We start from the raw sequence: 15649 nt of genomic DNA, 5'->3' as shown, positions 1-15649 counted from the left end.
CTGGGATACGGCCACTGCTGCTCTGACTCGCAGAAGAGGCACAGCAGACCGCCAGGGAAAGCTGCCAGAGAACAAAAGCCTGGAAATACCCGCTCACAGGGTGCCCATCCCCATCCCCCCTCACAGGGGACACGGAGACTCTACCCAAACAGGGTTTCCTGAGNCATATCAGATAGACTGGATTTTAAACTAGAGGCCATAGAGAGAGATACAGAAGGGCACTATATTATTCTTAAAGGAAGTATTCAACAAGTGGATATGACAATTATTAATATATATGCCCCCAACAGGGGAGCAGCAAGATACACAAGCCAACTCTTAACCAAAATAAAGAGACATATAGATAAGAACACAGTAATAGTAGGGGACCTCAACACCCCACTATCAGAAATAGACAGAACACCCTGGCAAAAACTAAGCAAAGAATCAAAGGCTTTGAATGCCATACTCGACGAGTTGGACCTCATAGATATATATAGAACACTACACCCCAGAACCAAAGAATACTCATTCTATTCAAATGCCCATGGAACATTCTCAAGAATAGATCATGCTCTGGGACACAAAACAGGTCTCAGCCAATACCAAAAGATTGAAATTATCCCCTGCATATTCTCAGACCACAACGCTCTGAAATTGGAACTCAACCACAAGGAAAAACCTGGAAGAAACTCAAACACTTGGAGGCTAAGAACCATCCTGCTCAAGAATGACTCGATAAACCAGGAAATCAAAAAACAAATTAAACAATTTATGGAGACCAACGAGAATGAATACACAACGGTCCAAAACCTATGGGATACTGCAAAGGCAGTCCTAAGGGGGAAATACATAGCCATCCAAGCCTCACTCAAAAGAATAGAAAAATCTAAAATGCAGTTTCTATATTCTCACCTCAAGAAACTGGAACAGCAACAGAGGGACAGGCCTAACCCACTGACAAGGAAGGAGTTGACCAAGATTAGAGCAGAAATCAATGAATTAGAGACCAGAACCACAGTAGAGCAGATCAACAGGACTAGAAGCTGGTTCTTTGAGAGAATCCATAAAATTGATAGACCACTGGCAAAACTTGTCCAAAAACAAAGAGAAAGGACTGAGATTATTAAAATTATGACTGAAAAGGGAGAGGTCACGACCAGCACCATTGAAATTGCAAGGATTATTAGAAACTTTTATCAACAGCTATATGCCAAAAAACTAAACAATCTGGAAGAGATGGAGGCCTTCCTGGAAACCTATAAACTACCAAGACTGAAACAGGAAGAAATAGATTTCTTAAATAGGCCAATTAACTATGAAGAAATTGAGTCAGTGATAAACAACCTTCCAAATAATAAAACTCCAGGCCCAGACGGTTTTCCTGGGGAATTCTACCAAACATTCAAAGAAGAAATAATACCTATTCTCCTAAAGCTATTTCAAAAAATAGAAACAGAAGGAAAGCTACCAAACTCATTCTATGAGGCTAATATTACCTTGATCCCCAAACCAGGCAAAGACCCCCTCAAAAAGGAGAATTACAGACCGATTTCTCTAATGAATATGGATGCCAAAATCCTCAACAAGATCCTTGCTAATAGAATCCAACAGTACATTAAAAGGATTATCCATCATGACCAAGTGGGATTCATACCTGGGATGCAAGCATGGTTCAACACTCGCAAATCAATCAATGTGATACATCATATCAACAAGAAAAGACTCAAGAACCATATGATCCTCTCAATTGATGCAGAAAAAGCATTTGACAAAATACAGCATCCTTTCCTGATTAAAACCCTTCAGAGTGTAGGAATAGAGGGTACATTTCTCAATCTCATAAAAGCCATCTATGAAAAGCCTACTGCAAGCATTATTCTCAATGGGGAAAAGCTGGAAGCCTTTCCCTTAAGATCAGGAACACGACAAGGATGCCCACTCTCGCCACTATTATTCAACATAGTACTAGAAGTCCTTGCAACAGCAATCAGAAGACAAAAAGGGATCAAAGGTATCCAAATCGGCAAAGAAGAAGTCAAACTGTCTCTCTTTGCAGATGACATGATACTCTATATGGAAAACCCAAAGGAATCCACTCCCAAACTATTAGAAGTTATAGAACAATTCAGTAAGGTGGCAGGATACAAAATCAATGCCCAGAAATCAGTTGCATTTCTATACACGAATAACGAGACTGAAGAAAGAGAAATTAGGGAATCCATCCCATTTACAATAACACCAAAAACCATGCGTTACCTTGGAATTAACTTAACCAGAGACGTAAAGGACCTATATGCTAGAAACTATAGATCACTTTTGAAAGATATTGAGGAAGACATAAAAAGATGGAAAAATATTCCATGCTCATGGATTGGAAGAATTAACATAGTTAAAATGTCCATACTACCCAGAGCAATCTACACTTTCAATGCTATCCCGATCAAAATACCGAGGACATTTTTCAAAGAACTGGAACAAATAGTCCTTAAATTTGTATGGAACCAGAAAAGGCCCCGAATCTCCAAGGAACTGTTGAAAAGGAAAAACAAAGCTGGGGGCATCACAATGCCGGATTTCGAGCTGTACTACAAAGCTGTGATCACAAAGACAGCATGGTACTGGCACAAAAACAGACACATCGACCAATGGAACAGAATAGAGAACCCAGAAATGGACCCTCGGCTCTTTGGGCAACTAATCTTTGATAAAGCAGGAAAAAACATCCGGTGGAAAAAAGACAGTCTCTTCAATAAATGGTGCTGGGAAAATTGGACAGCTACATGCAAAAGAATGAAACTTGACCACTCTCTCACACCATACACAAAAATAAACTCCAAATGGATGAAAGACCTCAATGTGAGACAGGAATCCATCAAAATTCTAGAGGAGAACATAGGCAACAACTTCTATGACATCGGCCAGAGCAACCTTTTTCACGACACATCTCCAAAGGCAAGAGAAATAAAAGATAAAATGAACTTATGGGACTTTATCAGGATAAAGAGCTTCTGCACAGCCAAGGAAACAGTCAAAAAAACTAAGAGACAGCCCACGGAATGGGAGAATATATTTGCAAAGGACACCACAGATAAAGGACTGGTATCCAAGATCTACAAAGAACTTCTCAAACTCAATACACGAGAAACAAATAAACAAATCATAAAATGGGCAGAAGATATGAACAGACACTTTTCCAATGAAGACATACAAATGGCTAACAGACACATGAAAAAATGTTCAAAATCATTAGCCATCAGGGAAATTCAAATCAAAACCACACTGAGATACCACCTTACGCCAGTTAGAATGGCAAAGATAGACAAGGCAAGAAACAACAATTGTTGGAGAGGATGTGGAGAAAGGGGATCCCTCCTACATTGTTGGTGGGAATGCAAGTTGGTACAGCCACTCTGGAAAACAGTGTGGAGGTCCCTTAAAAAGTTAAAAATTGAACTACCCTATGACCCAGCCATTGCACTACTGGGTGTTTACCCCAAAGATACAGACGTAGTAAAGAGAAGGGCCATATGCACCCCAATGTTCATAGCTGCATTGTCCACAATAGCCAAATCATGGAAGGAGCCGAGATGCCCTTCAACAGATGACTGGATTAAGAAGCTGTGGTCCATATATACAATGGAATATTACTCAGCTATCAGAAAGAACGAATTCTCAACATTTGCTGCAACATGGACGGCACTGGAGGAGATAATGCTAAGTGAAATAAGTCAAGCAGAGAAAGACAATTATCATATGATTTCTCTCATCTATGGAACATAAGAACTAGGATGATCGGTAGGGGAAGAAAGGGATAAAGAAAGGGGGGTAATGAGAAGTGGGAATGAAACATGAGAGACTATGGACTATGAGAAACAAACTGAGGACTTCAGAGGGGAGGGCGGTGGGGGATGGGATAGACTGGTGTTGGGTGGTAAGGAGGGCACGTATTGCATGGTACACTAGGTGTTATACGCAACTAATGGAGCATCGAACTTTACATCGGAATCCGGGGATGTACTGTATGGTGACTAACATAATATAATAAAAAATCATTTAAAAAAAACNTAAAAAAAAAAGTTTAGGATGTCATGGAATCAGAGAATTGGGACTGAGGACATCTGAGTCTCTGACTAAGAGAGAAGATTGCTGCTAAATCAAATGAGGTGTAACAACCGACACTTGTTGAATGCTTTCTGAGCCAGGAACTTTGCTGAGAGTATTTTACATGCTTTCTCTCATGTAACTCTCACAAAACACTCTGTGGTTGGTAACATTTTTCTATCCATTTTATAGATAAGAAAACTGAAGCACCAAAAGTTTAATAAGTAATTTGCCCAAGGCCACACAGTAACAGATTTGACCTTCCTCTGGTTCAAGTACTAGTGTTCTGTGCTACAAAAGATACATCCCCTCTGAAAATTCAGTGCATATTCTGTTTATGGTTCTGAGAAGTCCTAAAGGAAAAATTCCCCTGTAAACTTTTTAGCTCCATTAGTTCCCAAAATTATTTAACTTCTTTACTCTATCCGCTTTCAACCAAAAAAAAATAAAATCTATCATCACAATTGAGCACAGTTTTAAAAAGATAAATAACTGAGAACTGAGTTTTCAGTCTGACTTTAACCTATAATAATAGTGAATGTTTTTTTGAGTGCCTGTTCTGTGCTAAGACCGCTCTAAGTGCTTTACATGTATTAACTCATACCATACTATGAAATATGTACTGTTATTAGCTACACTTTTACTGTTGAGGACTTAATGCACAGAGAGATCATTCGCTCAAAATCATACAGCTGACCTAGGACCCACCCAAGCTGTCTGGCTAACAAAGGCTCCATTTTAAACCCACCTGCTTTATTGCCTCTCCTAATTTAGGACCTAGGACCCAGGTGGACTTTGCCTGTCTGCGGTCCATAATTTATACCTGAAATCCTGAAGATTTTTTGAGTCAGGCTTAAAATCTCAAATATTTTTATTAGTTCCTAGTGAGGCTTCCTTGGTCTCCTCCCGTTTCCACTGCTTCCCCACCCTCAACTATATATTAGCACACCAGACCATTCACCGGTCTTCCCAGTCTAGCTTGTAGTAAGAAATACATGTGCTCTGTAGTCAGACAGACCTGGGTCCAAGACCCGAGTGCAGATGCAGGCTCTGCCACAAGCTACCAGTGAGACCTCAACAAGTTACTTTTGTCACTCTGTGCCTCAGTCTCCTTTTCTGAAAAATGGGATTAATGATAGTAATTTTTTGATAAAGTCTTTATGAGGATTCAGTAAGGCAGGGCATATAAAGCTCAGTGTTGCATTTGTTTTTGTTATATATGTCGTTGACCTGATGTTATTGTTAGTAGAATCAGAATTATTTTAACATTCTGCCTATTAGAGAAAGGTTTTAAATTCTACCTTTTCTATTAAGAATCCCATAATTGGGTGTAAGAGACTTATTCTACTTATATTCTGTGGTCAGTTTTTCATAATTCTATTCTCTAGATAGGAAATTTCTTGATATCAAGGATCATCTTTTACTTTTGACTTCTGTTGAAATTAGCATAGTATTTTGCATCAACATGTGTACATAGTTGATCTTCATTATTCACAGATTCTATATCTGCAAGTTTGTCTACTCACTGAAATTTATTTATAACCCAAAATCAGTACCCATGGCATTTCACAGTCGCAGACATGCTCAGAGCAACAAGAAATTCAAGTTGGCTAATGTGCACATTTCCAGCTAAGGCTGAATGAGGCCAGCGCTCTGCCTTCTTGTTTTAGCTCTCATGCTCTAAACAAGTGTCCTATTTGTGGTCTATTTAGTGCCACATTTTTGTACTTTTTGTTGGTGATTTCACCATGTAAAATGGACCCCCTAAGCATACAGTATAAGTGCTAAAGTGCAGTCTAGGGTTCCTAAGTGCCAGAAGGCTGTGACGTGCTTTATGGAGAAAATAATATGGTGTTAGATAAGCTTTATTCAGGCATGAGCTATAGTGCTGTTGGCTGTGAGGTTTGTTTTCTTGTTTTGTTTTGTTTTTTTAAGATTTGTTTATTTTATTTTAGAGGGGGCAGGGAGGGGCAGAGGGAGAAAAAGAGGAACTCAAGCAGAGTCCGCACTGAGTGCATAGCCTGATGTGGGGCTTGATCTCAAGAACCTGAGATCAGACCTGAGCCAGAACCAAGAGTCGGGAGCTTAACCGACTGAACCACCTGGGCACCCCGGCTGTGAGTTCTATCTATGTTAATGAATCAATATATATGAAATACGGTATCTTAATTTTTTTTTATTTTTTTTTAAAGATTTTATTTATTTATTTGACAGAGATAGACAGCCAGCGAGAGAGGGAACACAAGCAGGGGGAGTGGGAGAGGAAGAAGCAGGCTCATAGCGGAGGAGCCTGACGTGGGGCTCGATCCCATAACGCTGGGATCACGCCCTGAGCCAAAGGCAGACGCTTAACCTCTGTGCCACCCAGGCTCCCCGAAATACGGTATCTTTAAGCGTACATAAGACCAGATTATGTATTGGTCACTTTACAAAAAATGTTATGCCCAGAGTCTCACAAGAGCCCAACCCTTTATTTCTTCTAGGATCAGTGTTCAGTATTCGCTAATTCCTCATTTACAGCAACTTAATAGACTCTAACTACCATGAATAATAAGACTCAGTTCTGTGGGGGGGGCAGTGGGGGAAGGTGGAGGTAGATGCTAGGTAAAGAAAGGTCCCTTACATGATGAATACTAGAATGACTGCCAGTAGTCTTAAGCCAGACATGATCTGTCTTATTAGAAAGTATATATTTTTATGGTGTTTTATGGGTTTAGGAAAATACTGTTATGTACAATATCACATTATAGCCATATGGTAACATTTTGAGTCTAATGTAATTATCCCTCATTTCACAGATAGGAAAAAAGCAAACTCCAGGTCACTCAACAGATTAGTAGAACCCGGAATTATTGACACTAAGTCTCTTGTTCTTCCAGGCTACTGCTGGTACTTCACACCTTCAGGAATGTTTTCACCATAATATAATCAGAATTACAAGAACATTTTGTAAAAGAAGGAACTTTACAGAAAATATAGAGAGTTTTTAAATCATTTTATTTGGGCGACAACTACTTATCTATTCATAGCAACCTCTTTACCTTAACTCCCAAAATGGGTATCCTAATGTTTTGCTTCTTTGAGTCTAAGAAATAAATTTTTTCACATGTTACTATTTTGAAATCTTATAATTATTTTGCACTGATAAAATATTTCTTAGAAAGGGAAGGAAGAAGAGAGGGATCAGGGAAAGAAAGCAAGCAAGCTCATTATTCAACATCTTAAATCAGTAGTATTTTAGAATAAAGGAAATATTGAAGTAAGAGTAACTAGTATTTATTGAGTGAGTGGCTACTTTCTGACAAGCATAGTACTGGATGCTTTACATGTATTCCATTTTAAAGATTTTATTTTTTCTAAGTGATCTCTACACCCAACATATGGGGCTCAAACTCACAACCCTGAGATCAAGAGTCGCATGCTCTACCAACTGAGCCAGCCAGGCACCCCCCCCCCCCCCCCNCCGCCATAATACTTATTTAATCAAACAACAATGCTGTAGCTATTCTTATCCTCATATATACATTTTAGAAAGGAGAAAGCTGCCAATCAAAGACTTCAAATTTGACCAGTCATTTAGCTTTTAAGTGGAGGAAGCAGCCTTGTTCCCCAGGCCGGTCTGTGCTCCTTATGCCATGCTGCCTTCCATTCTGGAAACAGTCTCACATCACATAAGGATGTGTGACATGTAATATAGTTCTGTTGAGAAATGCACACTTAGCTGTCCTTTCTAGACAACATAACTTAAAGCTGTAACTTTTCCTAGAATGATTCTTTAGACCTATTTTTTCCTAGTAACTGTACATCATTTAAAATTATACTCAACTTTCCTGAGTCTTTCTTTCACCAGTTTTCTGTAAGTTTTTTAATATTTGACAGAGATTTTTACATAGGCTTCTCCTATTTCATTTGCATTTGATGTCCCATTTGTAATATATGCAAATGTTACCTATTATATATAATACTGAATTTCTGCCTCAGATTTGGCTAGTGAATTAGGTGAATTTTTTTTTTCTGTCTTACAGCTGATGGTTGCAGAGAAGAATGGAACAATCCGGTTTTACGATCTCTTGACTCAACAGGCTATTTTATCTCTTGAATCAGAACAGATGCCATTAATGTCAGCACACTGGTGCTTAAAAAATACCTTCAAAGTTGGAGCTGTTGCAGGAAATGATTGGTTAATTTGGGATATTACTCGATCCAGGTACTTTCTTAGCAACTATCTGTTGCAAAACTAGAAAGTCAGTCACTATTGCTAAATGATCCACAGAGCCATTCTTGTATACCTGAGCCTCACTGTAGAGCAGAAACAAGTCTCTCTTGCAAAAGGACCAGAGCTATGGGTTTTTACATAACAGAGATAGATGCCCACGCTTTTCAGATTTACTTTGAGAGTAACCCAGGAAGAACAATGCAAAGGAAAAAATCTTTGATCTGAGCAATATTTATTTACGTTAAAAAAAAAAAAAAGAAAAACATTGTTGAATGATGGTGTTCTGTAACAGTTCTAAATCATGTCTATGTCTCTATCATATTTCATCTGTGTTAATCCAGTGCTTATTTGGAATTTTGTCACAGTTTGAGTACATTGGGCATTGCATTCTTTAAGGAAAAAATACCATTTAAACCTTAATTTAAGTTCCTCTACTTGAGACCAGCACAGAAATTCATAAAATACAAAATGTTACCTTTTAGTTATCCTCAAGATAAGAGACCTGTCCACATGGATCAAGCCTGCTTATTCAGGTAATGTACCATTTTTGTTGGAGTTATATTTAATTTTTTTAATTTGGTTACTTCGTCACATGCTATGCCACCATCTCGAATACTTTCCCAGTCCTCTCCTTTGCACTGAGGTGTTGGAGGTGTTTTGGGGTTTGTTTTCTGATTGCTTTATAAATGGTTATTTTGCTTTCCTAACTAAGTCTTTGCTTTTGTCTTTTGGTCTGGGCGAGGGAGTGATTTGTTTTCTAGTATTTTCTTTGAAAAGTTTTATAAAATACAAAACACAATGCCATTCCATTAATACCACTCCAACAATTTGGAGTATATGCTTCCTTATATTTTGTTCTGATAAAGATGTAAAATGTAGGTGGGCCATGTTTATGCATATAAACTTCATTGTAGTGCTTTAAATGAGAACATACTATATTATGTATCTGTGACTTTTTTTCTTCTTAAATTAACATACATGTTGGGGCGCCCTGGTGGCTCAGATGGCAAAGTCTGCCTTCGGCTCAGGTCATGATCCCAGGGTCCTGGGATCAAGTCCCGCATCGGGCTCCCTGCTCAGCGGGTAGCCTGTTTTTCCGTCTTCCTCTACTGTTCCCCGTTTGTACTCTCTCACTCCGTCAAATAAATAAATAAAATTGTTTATAAAAATAAATTGTTTTTAACAAGTTAATATACATGTCTACCTTGTTCTTTCTCATTGACTTTTGCATAATATTCCATCGTATAATGTAGTCATTAGGGTGCTTTTAGCTTCCAGTAACATGAAAACTTACTAACCAAGACTAAAACAAGTAGTACATTTCTTACATGCTGTAATTCATGAAATCTAAAATACCCCCAATAAAATTACAGGACTTGGGGACACCACCATTTTTAGTACACCTTAGAAAAAATACATTCAGCAAAATGTAAGCTGCCATAGATTGTAAGACGCATTCTGATTTCAGAAATGTGAGCACATCCCAGAGACGTTATGGCCTCTGAAAGAGGAGGCAGTCTCAGTAACTCAGCAGTGCCAGCGGGAGTTCAGCCCTTTCCCTCTGCCATCCACAGTCTCAGGGCTTTGGGCTTGTTGCTTCACAGTCACAAGATAACTACCAGAGTTCCAGACATCATAGCCTCATACAAGCTTGTCTAGAGTAAGAGGAGAAGGAGCACTCCTCTTTTATTAGGGATTGCTGTCATTGCCTGTCATCCCTTGTGGTCACACTGTCAGAATGTAGTTGGGGTTCAGTTAGCATGGAAAAAGGGCAGAAAGGCTATTGGACAGCAACTAATAATGTCTGCCTATATAAAAATATTAACTAGACTTTAGCCTTTTCTCTCTCTTTCCTCTTTTTTTTGTCAACGAATCCTTTCTTTTTTCATGTATCTTCCCCACTGCACAATAACTATTATAGTGCTAGGCATGTCGCTGGAGCTATATTAACACTTTTTGACTCATTAACTCACTGTATTTCAATGTCTAGGATATCTTGAAACTTAAATATTCAAATATCTAAATACTCTAGGTATTTAAATGCATGAATTTATCACTAATTTTCTAACAAATGTCAATAAGAACATGAATTTTTTTAATGTATTGCACCTGGAAATATTTTATATTTGTCTGATGCCTTGTTTATATCCCCCACCACACTGTTGGACCTTTGGTTATAAGAAAGGAACTGCTAACTTTGTGTAACTTTGGAATTAGTAAATGGCACATGGTAAGCATTTAATATTCACAAAATGAGAAAATATTTATAGCTAACTTCCCCGAAATTTCCAGTCCAACTGTAAAGTTGTATTAACAAATTTAGACTTACAAAATTATTGGTTTTGTGCAAAAAGAAATAAATCGTTTTAGAAAAATTCATAGTTATCTCTAGGATACCATGGGTATTTTTGTCTTTTCTTAGGTGGTCCACAATTAATGAGAACTTGTTTGCAACCACTGGTTATCCTGGCAAAATTGCAAGCCAGTTTCAAATTCATCATTTAGGACACCCTCAGGTAATTTGGAGTTGTTTTGTGGCATATGTGTTTTTAAATTTGTGTTTTCTACTTTTCTACTCCTAGCCCCCAAATTTGTAATGTGTAACTAAAGACATTTGTGAAGGTCTTATCTGCTTAAATTGGAAAGAGAAAGCATTTTTTGGTGTTTAAATCACTAGCGGTAACAGACCTTTTTGCCAGTATTCATGTAAGAAGCATTTTATTTCTTTTTTATTTACTTCTTCATTTAAATATAATAATTTTACTCGCTTGCTTGGTTTAGACTACAAAATGTTTGAGTCCAAGCTAAACCAGTTATTCCTAGATTATTTGTATCCTTCATTCTAGCCAGCTGCAAACAATGTGTATTTCCCCTGTGAGGGAGCATATTTTTAATTCTATTTCCTCTTTGTTAACCGAAGACAATTTATCAATGCATTTCTTATTTTTTAAGGGTAGTTTTTACTTAATAACTTTGGTGATTTATTAAGTTTCTTTAATTCTTCACATATTTTGTAGCCTGTCCTCATTGGTTCTGTAGCTGTCGGATCTGGCCTTTCCTGGCATAGAACTCTCCCACTGTGTGCAATTGGAGGAGACCACAAGCTGTTGTTTTGGGTAACTGAAATGTAAAACAAATTTTCTGTGTGTACCTTAGATCTGTGAACTTTGTATTTTTAATACATATTTTGGAGAATTCCTTATTTTTATATAAATACAGAAGGATCCTCTAGAAATGTCCCTATTGTTGCTTCTGTTAAATAAAATGTTAATGGTTTGAAAAATCATTTTCCTGCTCTGTTCTGTATGTGTGTATATATACATACATAACACATACATATATTTTTTTAAATCATCTTTTAAGACTATATTTGACTTAGCAGCTCTAGAAAAGAGATGACTAGGGAAACATATATATTTGTCACTTTATCACAGGATTATCCAAAGTATATCCTGTCCTCTATACTTTAAATACATTGCTGTTTTCCTAATTCTCAGAGGCACAAACATTTACAAAAGGAAGAAAAGGTCTTTCCTTTCAGTGTTACTCTGGAAATGGTTCAATGTGTATGTGTGGGTGTATCCATTTTTGTTAGCAAGTGTCTTACAACTTCCTCAGTAATTATAAAAGATTATTCAATTTAATATAGAGAATGATTTTCAGGCACTCCTGGGTGGCTCAGTCGGTTAATCATCTGCCCTTGGCTCAGGTCATGGTCCTAGGGTCCTGGGTTTGAGTCCCACATGGGACTCTGTGCTCAGCAGGGAGCCTGCTTCTCCTTCTGCCTGCTGCTCCCCCTGCTTGAGCTCTCGCTTTCTCTGACAAATAAATAAAATCTTTTTAAAAAAAAAGAATGATTTTCAGTTTCTTAAAAATGTGACTGATTTACTCAACCCTTTATACTATATGCCAGTTTCTTTTGGGGTTTTTTGTTTTTGTTTTATTTTTAAATCTTTTTTTTAAGATTTTATTCATTTATTTATTTATTTGACAGAGAAAGAGCACAAGTAGGTGAGCAGATGCATTTGTTAAACTTTACTATGTTCAGTTGCTTTAAATGGTGTAATGATATTCTTTTTCCTTAGAAAACTTTGTTCTTAGTAAACCCGTTTAAATTAGACTAACACAGGAGGCAATGTTTAATGGGGAGTTTTTATTAGTCATAACTTCTGATTCCTGATAAATAACGTGAGTTCTTATTTTGTGTATGTGTATGTATCCCAGTTAGTTTTAGTTTTTCCATGTTTGTGTATGTCTAAGAGGGTTTTTCTTCTGTTGAAAGTAAGTTTCTCTGAGGATTGCTTCACTTATAAACATTGTGGAAAGGAAAAAAAAAAGTTATGTTCTAAAACTCATATTATTTAGGATTGTTGAAGCAAAAGTCAGGATATCACAAATCTGCAAGATGTCAGAACTAAATCCTACTCTTTCAAAATGATGGGATCATAAGTCCCATTTTATTTTTATGATTTGGCTTGTACACTATGAATATTTCAATGTCTCTCCCATGCCAAAACACAAAATTGCACACCCATGCACTCCCAATTTGTTTCTTTGGTAATTTGTGACTACATATTGACACTGACCTAGAAATGTTCCTGTTGCTGTTTTAAATCTCATGTTAGTGAAGAAGAAATTGAAATCTGGTTTGCACATTTGTGTCTGGTTTTTTGTAATTGTCCAAAATCTGACATTATCCCAGAAATGCTGATTGGGAAGTTATGAGACAGTATTGTGCCCAAGACTGATTTCTGAGGAGAGAACAAGAATTTGCTCCAGATTATTCCCCATGTTTTTCTGTAGCTCGAAAAGTTAAACTCAACCCAACTTTATATGATACCGGTAATAGCCTTAGTTTTGAGCCCGAATAAAATGTGCAAAGTAAAAATCACCATTATGACGGTCCATTTCCACATATTCCTCACGAGAGCATAGTCAAGTCCTCAGAAGCAACATTCTGTTCCAATAGATCTTTATCAAGTTGTCGGTGTGCTCAGTAACAGGGACAGGAGAGAACACTCTGTTTCTTTAATCTAACACCTTGCTGATTCAAAAACATTTATTTTAACAGGCATTGGGAAAGAATTTCAAAACAGCTAACATTTGTTTCTAATTATACGTTTAAAGAAATATGGCTTTTAAAATATAGGTAGAAGTTTTCTTTCGTTGTTATTAACATGACTTTATAGCAACCATTTGTTAACTAAGCACAGTAACACAACAAAATAATTAGGATATCAGCTTTGAAGATCTCATTTCACAAAAGGAAAAACAAATACACATTCGATGACATATCCATTACTCAGATTCAACATAACCAATTTCTTTTGCATGCATGGATACAGACTTCATGGGAAATCAAAAGCACTGACTCTCCTTTCTGACCTTTTCAGCTGTGAACTACCTCGGTAAAAACAATTGTTGCCTGTATGTAAGATCAAGTTACATTTGCCTGGAAATTTCTTTGGATCGGGTTATTTCTGTTTAACTTAGGTGTTTGTTATATTGCTATTTGCCTTCTCAACTAATTTTTAACAGAATACTCTTACCTTGGGACTTGTAACACTTATGCAAGTTTATAAAATCCATATGAACAATGGTAAGTAAAAGGAGAGGCCACCAGGTTTCTCAGCCTTTGCAAACAATTTGAGTAACCCAATAGATTTAAAGATGTATGAAATAAGCATTTTTACCGACTACATTTTTAGTGCTAGATTGAGTTGAGTGCCTGTTTCCTTCCTTTATAGTAAAAGACAATAAATGCTGCTGGTATCTTTGCTTCTAATGGTGATTAAACACAAAACTTTGATCTTTCTTATAAACACAGCTGTTGTCCTATTACTGAGCCAAATCCAGACAAGATTAGACTCTGGCCAAAATTACAGTTAATCTCTGCAACCATCTCAAGAGATTTCTAATGCTGTTTTAGGAAATCTCTATTTTTGAGACAGTGGATAAAGGAAGTAAGACCCAGACAACCAACCTCTAAGCCAGAGGCAACTAGTCATAAATTATGCCACAGTGATAAAGAAGGTGGACAATGTCTAAACAAATTAGTTCATTTTGATTTATTTTCACTTAGACTATGACTGTAAGAAATGACTTTGTTAGTGGACATTAGTTTAAACCAGACCAATAGAAGTAATTTTTTAAAGAATTTCTCCCTACCATCTTTTCTTAATGTTTCTTTGGTTAATTGCTAGTTCTTTCCTCCACTAGTACTAATGAAATCTAGGTGCTCATTGCAGATAAAATAACTCAGGTATATTTTATAGTAATTATTGTATAATAGCTCATTTGGTTTTCAAACCACAAAAAAATGTGGTTTTTTTTTTTTTATTAAGGCTTAGACTCTGGAATTTAAAATACTTTGCCAAATATTACATAGAGCTGATTTCTCATGAGAGTTGGACACTAATGCCCCAAGCTGTTGTGAACAGCTAATATGGCATTTCTCTCCCAGTTGCCTGCATCTAGGAGAAGTCTGTGGAAGTATCCCTCACTTGAAATGTATAGAACTCTAGTAAGATTTTCCTGGCATTTTATTTTGAGCAAGTACAGGACCTGGTCATATGTATAGCTGCTTCAGAGGTCTCACCCCATCCTGGACTTACCCACAAATGCATTAGACCCCAAGTCCATGGAGTAATTCTAAATTTTCTTTCCTTTTCCCTGTCATTCCACCTACCTGCCACAATAACTAAGATATGTTCACAAGTGTATATCATCTTCATAAAACCCTGGGTCATTGCTTCCCAGTGTGTTGATGGCAAATGGAAGAGTATGGTTACTGCAATGGTTTCTCAATATTATATTCATGTTACCACTATCAGAATCCTCTTTTACCTTTGAAGCCATGACCTCCTAGGTTCTTGAGATAATATAAACAGCCCCAAAAATCAAACTTGCCCACACAATTCTAACAGATGTTAACTTCAGGTGTTTTGCCAACGGCTTCTTCCTCCCCCAAAACACCATTAACAGGTAGTGGGAGGAATGAGCCTGCCAATGAACCCTTCTCCAATTCGGCAAGAGTGGCTTTTGAAGATCTCATTCAGAAATCTTGAGAGAGTTAAAAAGGTCCCAGATACATCTAGGCGTGCTTGTCATTTTGATATCTACAGTGTGACCCCCCAGGTTTGGCCCTGGAGTTCAAATAAAAGCCAGAATAATAATTCCTGCTTACGTGATATATAAGAGGCAAGACTTTCTAAGGTAGGATCTATTATAGGAAAACTAATAGAACCTAGCCTGGAAAATAAAAGGAAGGGAAATGCTATTTTGAATGAAAATTTGGGATTTTAAGGTGGATTTCCCAATATAGTTCACCCATTTCCATTTAATATTCCT

The 15649-nt window shown here is 37.2% G+C and overlaps 1 protein-coding gene across 2 annotated transcripts in view; it reads left to right on the top strand.

Annotated features, from left to right (window-relative positions):
- The window catches only part of NUP37 (nucleoporin 37), a 45242-nt gene extending 33657 nt beyond the window's left edge, over positions 1–11585 (top strand). For both annotated transcript variants that reach the window (XM_011220035.3, XM_002915466.4), the window contains exons 7-10: positions 8109–8290; positions 8782–8832; positions 10722–10815; positions 11317–11585. In XM_011220035.3, the coding sequence (XP_011218337.1) occupies positions 8109–8290; positions 8782–8832; positions 10722–10815; positions 11317–11430 (441 nt within the window). In that variant the 3' untranslated portion in view covers positions 11431–11585. The remainder of the gene's footprint in view (positions 1–8108; positions 8291–8781; positions 8833–10721; positions 10816–11316) is intronic.
- Positions 11586–15649: the final 4064 nt, after the last annotated feature.

The sequence above is a fragment of the Ailuropoda melanoleuca genome, chromosome 15 (assembly GCF_002007445.2).
Source record: "Ailuropoda melanoleuca isolate Jingjing chromosome 15, ASM200744v2, whole genome shotgun sequence".
NCBI classification, from domain to species: domain Eukaryota; kingdom Metazoa; phylum Chordata; class Mammalia; order Carnivora; family Ursidae; genus Ailuropoda; species Ailuropoda melanoleuca.
The sequence above is the reverse complement of the archived record's forward strand: the minus strand, read 5'-3'. Positions and strand labels throughout refer to the sequence as shown.